This window comes from Zosterops lateralis, assembly GCF_965231275.1.
Source record: "Zosterops lateralis genome assembly, chromosome: 13".
In the NCBI taxonomy this organism is placed as follows: Eukaryota; Metazoa; Chordata; class Aves; order Passeriformes; family Zosteropidae; genus Zosterops; species Zosterops lateralis.
The window spans coordinates 17,892,827-17,904,642 of NC_139773.1; the positions used below are offsets into that span (position 1 = coordinate 17,892,827).

An 11,816-nucleotide genomic window follows, 5' to 3' on the forward strand; every position below is an offset into this window, starting at 1 on the left:
GTGGTGATTTTCTTCATTTCCAGAGGTGTTTGTAGAGGCAAACCAGGACTGCAGTGAGCTTGGCTGCTGTTTTCTTGGATTCAAAACAAGAAACATTTGCTGAAAGTGGAGTTTTATTGAAAACCATTTTTAAGCAGCAAGAAAGTTAAAAATTCAAATGCTTTATTTCAAATAGAAACAAACTAACTTACAACACAATGTACGAAGCAAGTAAGTGACGGCAACATTGACACTTAAACATCTTTTAAATCAAATTTTCAACAAAAATATATGTCAGCTTATAAGTACACAATCTGCATGTGGTAATATATACAGCTGAGTGAAAAATATAAAAAGAAATACCGTTCTGCTTAAGAACATGATATAGTGAAGACTTTGGTAGAAAAAATGTCTTTATTTTTAAAAGTGTAGTCTTCAAAGATGCTTCCTTGAATCCAAAGACTAAAAATTAAACAGATCTATCCCATTACACTGCTGGAGGTTGCTGTCCACGGGTAGTTCACCGACTGTTGATCCTGTTGGAATCACACAGTGATAATCGGCTAACACAAGGGAAAAGGCAGAGTGGGGACAGTTGATTGTACACAGGAAGACCACCAAACCAATGCCTCTGTTTCACTGGCACTCCCAAGCCTACTGCTCTTCTTGCTCGTTGCTGGTGTGAAGGCTGATCTTTTGGACTTCCAGCTCTTCTGCACTGACCATGGAGGGATCGATGGCTGCGTACCGAGTACCGTGGAACTGCAGCAAATGGATCTGTTGGACACGGGAAATAACACAGAAACAGGTGTAAGAGCACAGTGTTTTGGTAAAACTTTCCTTCAGAGCAACTTTTGTGAGGGTGAAACCATGGCTCTGGAGTACAAGAGTTCAGAGACAGAAAACCTCCAAGCTGGCCCAGCATGGACACAGCTGCTTCCAGCCCTGCCCTTTGATATCAACAGCACTGAGTACACAGGGAAGTTAAGAAACAAAAGCAAGCTCAACAGGAGTTTCCTTCTGCTGTTGTGGCTAAACACGTTCATAGATTAAATTCAGAAACTCACTTGAATGTACAGGTTGACCTCAGCACTCCTGCAGAGGTAGGGGAAGTTGCCTCCTGTTTTGAGGTGAGCTCTTCTGGCATTAGGGTAAAGTTTATACATTTCTTCTTTTGCTTCCGTTGAAAGTGCGCTTTGGTCGAACACCTGTGGAACAAGTCCCAGCAGTGAGTTCTGAACCTCAGATTCTGTTGTTAAGTCAGACTGGCTGCATGCTGCTCTTAGAAGAGACCCTCAGCTTCCTTGTGGAATGGTGTTAATGAAACAGAAAACAAGCAAACTTGGGCAATGACAGCTAGAAAGCCAATACTGTAATACTGAAACATATGGCACAGAATATCTAATTCATAACTTAGCACAGAAAAGCCAGTGTTGCCCAGTCAGCAGAAGGCTTCCCTAAACAGGAAGTTACATGCTGCAAATGCTTGCTAAGTTGCTAACTGAATATTGTGGCTCCACCTGCCAAAGGGAAGAAATACTGTTTAATTAAAAAATTGAGATTCACTCACATCCATAATGGTTACAGGGATGTCTCGGATTTTGTGAGGTTCTACATAGGAGTTCTGGCAGTTGAGGGTGAGTCTTGAGGCCAGCTCACTCTGGCCCAGGCTCTCCAGCTTGCAGTAGAGAGAAACACTGATTAACAACATATTTCACAGCAGGAACTTAATGCAATATTAACAGTACAGCCAGAGAGAACATAGTTTTAAAGAGATGAAGGTTGTAACTCAAATTTTGTATTACTCTGCATGAGAGAAATGCCTAAACTACGTTCCATGAGTTGTTCCAGCCCCAGAGCATGGCCTACAGATCTAGCCCAGCATTTTCTCCCTTTCCACCTCAGTTCTTTAACTCCTCTTGATTGACACAAATAAAACAAAACTAAGCTAGAGGGTCACTGAATCAGTTAAACTGGTGAGGCTGTGACAGTCAACACCTGCTAAAGATCCACTTCTCATCCCTCCCTCCTGGGTCAGTGAATGAAGAAAGCAGCAGAAATAGCTACAACCTCCCATCAGTAACTAGAGAGTGATGCCACAGCCATCAGAGCACACAGTTCTACCTACCCTGTCCACCATGAAATCGATCCCGTCAGCCATTTCAGGATCCAGAGGACCAGATGCAAAATTCCCAAGGACAATTTTTTTCAGCATAAAAGCAGGCATCAGCCAAAAGCTAAAGCAGAAATAAGATGTAACAATATCTTCAACCACCAAGGACTCAACATCAAGATACTGTATTGTAAATGCTTTCTTTCCTTGCACAGACTTTGTGTTTTAACTTCAAATTAAATCCTTGAAGTAACTTCTAGTTACATGGCAAAAGTATACTTTAAACGTGGTGAACAAATGCTCTGAATGGTTTTGTTAGACAACAGGCAGAGTTCTGAAATCTGGCCACACATCCAGAGGATCACAGAATGATTTGTCTGATTCCACACTCTCAATTGTTAATATTTCCAATCTCCTTGGGCTGTGCTTTTAAAAATCACAAGTATTGCATCCCACACCTCCCTACACCAAGCTGCAATCAGGTTAGACACATATCCAACTAACTGATGTGACATTTCATTGCAAAAAAATTAATGCCATGAGTCTGCTTGCTTTTCTGTCTTCTTTACCTGTTTGCTGTCCATGTCTGATTGAAAATAGAAGTGTCACTAAAGGCATTACACAAGATCAGAGACTGGACTCTGGGAGATTTGTGTGTGTATTCAGCAAACTTTTGAGCCAGAAAGCCTCCCAGAGAAGCTCCAAAAAGGTGAACCTAATTCAAGAGAAAAAAAAAACAAACACCAAACCAAACAACAGATGATGAAACGTGACCTCTGAGCACAGTGCTTCATTACAAAAATAGGTCATTCAAATTTACCTTGTCCTTATAACCCATTTTTTTAAAGAATCACTGTTCCATTCAACTCCTGGTTTTATGTGCAATATAAATTTGAGAAATACTAACAAAAAGAAATGTTTCCCACAGTGCCAATTTCTTTGTGTTCATCAAGCTTAAGAAAAAATTCAAACATTTCACTTTGTTCTCTATAGCTATTCCAGCCCAAGAGACTGGACTGTGGTGTTCTGTACTGTGTGAGTTAGGAACTTCCACAGAATCTCACAAAAAATGAAGTTAACCCATACAATTTAATAGGCCTGGAATAGCACTTGAATTTAGGCCAAGTATGACAATTTCCAAGGACATTCACCTTCAAAAATAAACCAGTTGCAAATGTGAAACTGCAACACAGCTTCTTTTATTTACAGACTGTATTTTTGGATCCTAATTTTTGCACTGGCTCTTAAATGAGAAGTTTTTATTGCAACAATTTGTCCACTTCTTTGGGAGCACTCACTTTATCCAGCTGAAGGTGGTCTAAGAGTTTCCTGAATCCATCACAGAACTCGAGGTGATCCCAGTACACTGGATACTGCAACTAAAATAACACAAAATTAGAAAAAAATTGAGATCAATCTGCTTCAAAGTTGTACCAGTTCTCACACTGAAGGTTTCAAGACAGCACCGTGCCTCTCCCATGTTATGAAGTTCCTCTTCAAGGTCCTCAGAGCCTGAGGGTGCCAACACCTCCCCCTCAGTTACACAAAAACACACAGAGTAGAGTCTGCTGGGGAAAGTGCAGCATTGCCTGACTCTGTGATCAGTGGCAGGGGAGGCTGGAATGGTTCTTCAGTGATTTTGTAGCGTGTAACAGATACAGAAATCTTTAACTGCTGCAAAAGACAGCAGTACTCCTAAAAAGCCAGGCTGTTTAATATATTGTACAAATCAACACTTCAGCTCAGGAGCTGAGAAGCCCCAGAAGAGAAGGCTGGTAGGATTTAAAGAGTGAAAGAGCATCTGCAGCTATTATATAGTCTAAGAACTGTGCTATCCACCATCCCTAAGGAAAACATGGAAACCCTGAACTAACTCATGTATTTGCCTCAGGGCTAACAAAGATGCAGCTGGAGGCAAAATACTTATGCCCAGGACACAAAAGGAGAAAAGTAGGCTGAGAAGTTAACAGTGTGCACACACAAGATTTTAGGTAAATGCTACTGTGGATAAAGAGCAGATTCCAGCCTGGATCCACAGAGTAACACTCTGTAGTACAACTTAGCACAAAGTTTTTTAGTGGATTCCCTAAGTCAAAACTAAGAAGTTCATTATCCAACCTCTAATCAGAGCAACCCCCTTTGACACAGGACTGAGAATACTCACAGCAATAACTCTGTAGCCCCATCCAGTCAGTGCCAGAATTTGCTGGAAAAACACATCTGCAGTTCCACTCACAGGAGGGAGAAATATGAGTGGGCAGCGAATGCTCCTTGGTCCTGCATCATACAGTGACCAGACTTTACTGTCATCATCATCTACTATTATCTGGAAAGAGAGGTAGAGAGGGGGGAAGAAACACAAGACAAGTGAGGTTCTTCAGTCAGCTTCCAGGATGGTTTCTAGAAATTTCCAACTTCTAGTAAATGTTATAATACTCAGGACCTTATTTTACTCTTCTTCACAATAGCTTTCAGGCTGTTTTTTAACTGGAAATGACAATGTGGATACAACTGTGGCCACGCACTATCAGACAGAATATTTTGTGCATGGTAACATAAGCTGGATAATGAACTGCATCTCAGGAAAGGAGCCACCATGCTCAGGAGAGACCCAGGAGGTCAGTTCAGGGTACCAAGAGCAGCAGCTGAAGGCTAGAAGAGTCAGTATTACCCCAAGGACAGCTTTTTAAACAACCATTGATATTTGCATCCATGGACAGAAGATGTTACAGGTCTGGAACCACGCAGGCCTGTGTGTGAATTAAGCAGCTATCACCACAAATTATTGATCTGAAACACTTATAGCTGCCTGCCAGAAACACAGACACACACAACTCCCAGGGCAGCACTGCAAGACTGACCTGGAGGGAAAAAATGCTTCCATCATCTGGCAGCATCTCAGGAGCATCTGGATTGCCCGGGACACACGGCTGGCTGAGGGAGATTACTCACACATGAGGTGCCATCCTTAATGAGCAGCTCCTCATACACTACCACAAGCCCTGGCATAATTAGTATCTTCAGAAGTGTTAAGAATTGTGTCTTTTTTTCTAGCAGCACCAAAGCATGACTTGTTTTGACAAGGCTTGTTCTATCAGAAACTGCTTTCTATATTCCAGATGTTCTTTCAACTCCACAATCCAACAGAAGGTGCATCTTGTGCCAGATCAACAAGCACAAATCTCTGGGGAAATCTTGAGTCAAGCAGCCAGAAAGCATCTCCTCTGCCTCGAGATTTTATAGCTTTTTGAATGGTAATATACAAGCACAATTTGCTTTTCCAACCCAGCAGTTAAGCTTCTCAGCAATCAGAGGAGAATGGTGTATTACTAAATCAGATTTGCTTGACTAACAAATCTGCTCCTAATAAAGCCAGTATTTCAGGCTCTGGGAGCATGTGAGCAATCACATGATAATGTTGTTTCCTAAAGTCTCTATAAAAAAAAGGACAGATTGCATACCAGAGCTCCCAGACCACTGAAACCATTTAAACATAAACCTTGTACAATAAACCCTCCCAATCCCCACCACAACTCCTTGCACACAACCCCTGGGCTCCAGGCCTTGCTGTTCTCAGCTGTCATTCCATCAGCAATGTTGGATCCATTCAGGGTGGCTGCTACCAAGTTTACCTTTAGGAGTATTTCCAAAGGCAGACTGTAGTCTTTGAAATAACAACACCAAAGTTAGTTCATGCCAAGAGAGCTGAGGGTGAGACATAACATTTCTTTCCTCAAGCCTAGACAATGGTTCAATGATTTAAGTACTTGTTCTGGTTGATTTCTAGCCACATGCTGGACAGTTTAACTGCAGCTCCTGAGCTGTGCAGGCAGCAGTGTGGTTAACTCCTGACTGGGGAGGTCACCAAACATTGTCTTGTTCTGGTTGATCAATCAAGATCAGCTACAGTTCACATAGAAGGCAAAATCTGCACTGCCTCAAAACAAAGAGCAGAACTTTTTAGCTGGACCAGGGTGTCCCTTGATGAAAACTTTCAGGAAGGACTCAGATAAGAGAGCAGGTAGTATATTCAAATGGAGGCACACAGGCAAAACGAGAGATTCAGTTAAAAAGTATTATTTTCTGTGCTGTACTTCCTATATCTGACCAGGGCAGGAAGGAGGATGGAACTGTGCATTTCCTGTGCCTGTTAGGAGAAACATCTCAGCACATTCTCAAACAAACTGCTCTGGCTCTGCTTCTCTAGATCTAACAGCAATTACCAAGGCTGGTCATTCCCCTCTCTGTACTGCACATGCTTTGCACTTCTGGGGGGAGAAATGCAGGCAAATGTATTCCCAAAGACTGCTTCAGAGATTAATTACATTTTCAAATTGAGCTTTTTAAAAAATTCATTCTCTAATAACCAGGACTAGTTAGTTTATTTCTTCATACCCCACATTCACCACTGTGGCATCATTTGCCTTTGGAGGAGACAGAAGCACTCAAGAGGGTGAGGCATTCCTGAATCTGAAGGTCACCAGGTCACCATCAGCTTCAGCTTACACACGTCCCCAGTTATGAAACCCTGAGCACTGGCAGCAGCTGAAGGCAGAGGCTGCTGGCACTGAGCTGCAGCAGGACCACGTTCCCTTGGCACCACAACCTCCAGCTCCTTCAATTCACCACCCTGCATCCCACAGAACAGAGCCTCAGAGCACCCACACATCTCTGTACTGAAATACTGGCCCCTGGCTTTGGTGAGCAGTGAGGCACTGCCTGAAGGCAACAGCAGAGCATGTGGGGTCGACAGCAATGCACCTTTCTTATCTACAGAAGACACAGTGGCAAAAATTAATAACACTCCTACAGCCCTTCCCTAAAGGTCCTTCTGCAGGCCCACACAGTCATGCAGATAAGGGAACCACACCAAAGTCAGCTTAGCCCAAAATCAAACCATACCACACCTCAGGCTAGACAGGACACTGCTGCTCAGCCTGTACAGCCACAGCAGTGCCCAGAGTGCAGCAGCAGCGTGTAAAGGCAGGGCTGTCTCTCTGTCTGGGCTGCTGCAGGTCACTCTGTAAGCACAGCCCCAGCAAGCCTGGCCTGCAGAAGGTACAGGAGTGCTTTACTGGGCCAGGAGTTACACACTCTGCATGCCCTCTGCCACTTGGCACGTTGAGAGCAGATGTTGGAGCCCTGCACACCTCAAACATTCTCCTGGGGCTCAGTGAAAGGAAGTGGGGAAATCCAAGCAAGAGGAGAAAGTGGTTGGACAGTGTGACTAAGCAGAAGAAACTGTCTGGGTTTTTCCCCCCGTGATTAAGGATATTCCCACTCTCAGGACCCTGTGTGCAGCCTGACTGCTGGGAAGGTGCCTTTGGACATTGCTTTGTCCTGAGGACAATGGGCAGGAACAGTGGAGGAGGCTCTGGCAGCTCAGTCCAGGGCACCCAGGCAGCTCTGAGAGGCCACAGACGTGATGCCCAGCACACAGAATTCCCCTGGAGCCCCCTCCTCAGGCATGGCTGGCACTGGGATGGCAGATACTGCTCACAGCTGAGTCTCTGCTCCCCAGCACAGGCAGAAGTGACCTCCAAGAAGCATGTGAAGATGAGGGGTGTGCTTTCATGCACTCACATGACATGTGGGACAACAGTTCAGGAGATAAAGCAGCTCAGTAGCACAGCCACAACTGCTCTGCATTCACCACAGAGTCTCTTCCCCTAAAAAACAATAGGAGATATTTCACCCACAAGATGTACATACCTTTTTAAGAGGAACCGTGCTTCTGAACCAGTTATAGTCAGGAGAGACTTTAATCTCTCCCATGATGTTTAGAAAAAACTCAGTTTGGGTCAGCCTGAAAAAGAGAGAGAATGAGAAATCAATACCAGTTTCACTATGAGCAGCTCTTGAAAGCTGTGCTATGTAAATAAAACAGCGCAGGGTGATTTGCTCTTATCAGTTGATGGCACTACCTCTGACTCACACCAAGTTCACTTTTACTCAGTTTTCATCAAACCATGCAATTATTCTCCCAAGAGGCTGTCACCTGACTGCCTTACTGCACCAACCTCATTATGAAATGATGATGCCTCTGTGGCAGCATTCCCATGTGACAGATGCAGGGAAACTCAATTGTGTTGCAGGCTGTAAGTGGCTTTAAAACCTAAAGCATGTTCTTGGTTTCTTTTGAATTGATAAGGCACTCCAAGTTTATAGCTAATAAATATTTATACAATTCACTCAGGAATTCACACCACAGACGTTATTTCATGAACCTACTCAGTATTCAGGTCACGTTTTTCCATCTGAGTATAACTGACTCAAATGAGTTCCAAAGCACATCAGGAACATCACCTGATCCGAGGCTTAATTTACAGAAAATCCTTGAAATTTTAATTCTATCCACACAGAAGCAGGCTCTTGTCAGGAGTTACCAATGAAAAAATCCTTGAAGCACACCAATTAATACAGCACAAATTGATTCTGAGTTGGGTCCACACAGGAATGCCACTAATTCACTTCTCAGCCAGAATGTCCAAGCATACATAATGAGTATCTTATAATACTCCATTAATTAGTAATAAACACTGAGGTAGCTCCAAGATTTAACTGTTTGGGTTATTTTTTTTAAGCAGCAAGAGACCATTAGCTTCCATTTATACAACAAATGGCATCAAACACTTCCCAAATTTGCAGACTCAAAAGCTTCACCTTGATAGCCAGCTGCCTTGGGAGATTATTTTCATGCATTCACACACAGCACCGAGCATAGAAAAACAAAGAAACTTTTGCTCTTGTTACTTAACAGTTGCTAAGTCTAAATCAATAGGTTTTGTTTCTTAATTCTGCATAAAATAAGACCTCGTTGTGTTCTGTGAGTCACTGCAATTCATTTGTCCCTGCAGGAGAGCTGCCAGTGGGCAGATTAACCCATTTATGGAGTTACAGCTGGATTACCAGTTAATTACAATTTCCTCATCTTTCAGTCTTCATTTGCTGTCTTCCAAGTGCAGAAAATCTGCATTTTAAAAGGGAAAGTACTTTCTAAATTGCATGAGAAACACACACCTTCCATAGAGCATGTGCTACACCTCCCATGTTCAAAGGTGGGATGTTCAGCTGTGTGACTGTTGTTTCAAATTCCTATGGTTTCACTTTGGTGCTTGCACAGCTGTTCTGCTCTCTATCAAAGTCTGGCAGCAGGTAAAACTAGAACAAGGGTAAAAACAAAAAAAAAAAAAATCTATTCCAACAACCTGCAAAGCAGAGCAGGCGCAAGGATGCTTTCCTGGGCTGGGGGACAACAGCCACTGGAGTGAGGAAACCACGGTTCAGACTAATTCCTTTCCATAACCACACATCAATGGCTTTCTAAAAGCTCTTCAGAAAACGACAGCGTGACAAAACTGTGGCAGACAAATTACAGGAAATGCCCTAAAACACCCATTATCTTGGACTGTTACAGTGGCAGGGCCAAGAAGCAGAAGTCACAGTCAGGGCTCTGCTCGGACACCGAGGCGCCTGAGAGGGAGATTTTTCCTGCTGTTCATTCTCTGGTTGCCAGAGAGGGTTGGAACCTCTTCCTACTGTGATCACCTCGCTACTTGTGCCACCTCAGTCTGGCAGCACCCTTGAGCTAATTGCTGGGGGCTGGGAGCACAGAGCTGTGTCATTACAGCTGGTAAGGAAAAGGCACCAGGCAGGTGGACTTTGTGCTGTCCCTGTACCTTGTCTGGCACCACAGCCAGCTTAGAGTCCACCTGGAACCCAAATTTTGAACTTCCCAGTTCATGTGTTCCCACTCACAGAAGTGAGGTACTGGCCACTAATACCTGGGCTCATTCCCAGCAGCTTTTTTCTAAAGCAGCATCTGTGATCACCACTCCTAAAAGCTGCCTTTCCTTCCAGGCAAAAGGAAACATGGATTAGAAAATGTCCTGTTACTGAAATGGGCTTTTTTTCCTCCTTTGCACAGAAATGCAGCATTAAATTTGTACACACAGATACTCATATTAACAACAACTACAGAGAAGCTGAGCCATGAACTCAAAACAGGGATTCGGCTACTGAAGGTAACTCAGACCATAAAGAGCCTGATGCTGGTCATAATCAGCCTCTAAACACCCAAGTTTCATTTTTAGTAAAACCAAACAACCTGAAGAACTTTAACCTCTTAAAAACAATTCCCCTGAAAGAACAATCACCTGCGGATGTGCTCAGAGCACTTGATAATAGTCTCCTTGTGAGCTATTCCACTACACTAACGACATCCTCCATTCATTATTGATTTAAAAAGACAATGAGGAAGAAGATTTATGGGTAAATAGGATATGGCAAGAGCACCTTCCCCTGTCCCCCAGCGCTGCTCCCACCAACCCTGCCTCTGCTCCCGCTCCTTCCCCTCCTCAACCACAATTTGGCTCCACAGCTCTGCAGGGAGAAGGGGACAAAAGCCCACGCTCAGCTCAGGCTTTCCCCTCTGTAGCACAGGCTGAGGCAGCCCCTTCCCCAGAGAGACCCCCAGTGAATGGAGCCCCAAGGGCAGGGGGGCTTTGGGCTCCTGCGGGGCCGCGTCCCGACCCTCTCCCTTCCTTCCTTCCCTCCCTCCCTCAGCGGTCCCAACGACCCCGCTCCAGAGCCCGAACGACATCTCCCGCCCCGCACAGTCCCCCGTCCCCTCCGGGGCAGCTTTTCCCGGGCTGTCACAGTCCCCAAGGAGAAGAGACCGCCCCGCTCGCCTCAACGCCCACCCGGCCCCTCAGAGCTCCCTGCTCGGTGCGGGGCGCTGACAACAGGGGCAGGCCCCGCCGCCTTTCCCATCACTGCTGGGCGCTCACCCGCTGGACGGGCCCGGGGACGAGGAGCAGGACCGGGAGGAGCAGGACCGGGCGCTCCGGGGCCGCCGCCGCTCTCCCGCCCCGCGCGCCCAGCCGGGGGCACCCGCCGGCCGCCACTTCCGGGTGCTGCGCTGCGCCCTGGGCGGGGCCTGGGCGGGGCGGAAACGGCCCCGCCGCCATCGCTACCGAGGCGGAAATGGGCCGAGGGCGCCATCGCTAATGAGGCGGAAGTGGGTTAGACGGGCGCCATTGATACCCAGGCGGAAGTCACGTGCCCCCCGTGTTAATTCATGTAATAATTTGTTTTGGGTGAGACTTTTAACAACTCGTTTTATTCCACTCCCTCCACGGATTATTAGGACACGTTTCTCCGAGCCCCGTCTGACCCGGCCTTTAGCACTTCTAGGGATGGGCCGCAGCTTTCTCGGGCAACTCATTCCCTGTGGGGCAGCTCAGGTTAATTAAGAAGTGCGAGAGGAGATACTGAGTCATTCCTCTAATGAATAGGTGGAGTCAATTAGCCCCGTCTAATTGGTATGTAATAAATAGGAGTTGAAGGTGAGCTGAAAGAAACTGACCTATAGTTAACCTGCGGGTATAGGTGTGTTGTCCATAAGGATACACTTCATTAGATAATATAAATTTATACACTGTTCTTCCCTGCTTGAAGACCACCCCACAACACGCGGCATCATTTTCTATTTGCTCCCAAAATCCCTTCAGTTTGCCTGAAGCTTTTCTCCTCACATCTCAGCCTGATCTTTTCAAGAAAAGCTTAAAAAAAATTAAAAAATCTGTGATCAAAGGGAATTATTCCTGTCATCTCGTATTTGGAAAGAGAAATTAAAGTGCGGAATCACCGGGAATCCACACACCTGGACGGCGCGTCCAGGACAGACCGAGAGCGCCCGGGGGCGCTGCCGGTGGGCGACTAC

The 11,816-nt window shown here is 45.3% G+C and overlaps 1 protein-coding gene across 1 annotated transcript; it reads right to left on the bottom strand.

The window, feature by feature from the left end:
• Positions 1 to 162: 162 nt before the first annotated feature.
• On the bottom strand, positions 163 to 10,985 carry SPG21 (SPG21 abhydrolase domain containing, maspardin). The gene is made up of 9 exons (XM_083870873.1): positions 10,882 to 10,985; positions 7,805 to 7,898; positions 4,257 to 4,418; positions 3,391 to 3,471; positions 2,662 to 2,807; positions 2,108 to 2,216; positions 1,550 to 1,657; positions 1,047 to 1,187; positions 163 to 756 (listed from the first exon to the last, which is right to left on the bottom strand). The coding sequence occupies exons 2-9, from the start codon at positions 7,865 to 7,867 to the stop codon at positions 634 to 636; spliced, it is 933 nt and encodes a 310-aa protein (XP_083726999.1). The 5' UTR covers positions 7,868 to 7,898; positions 10,882 to 10,985; the 3' UTR covers positions 163 to 633.
• Between the last annotated feature and the right edge of the window lie 831 nt (positions 10,986 to 11,816).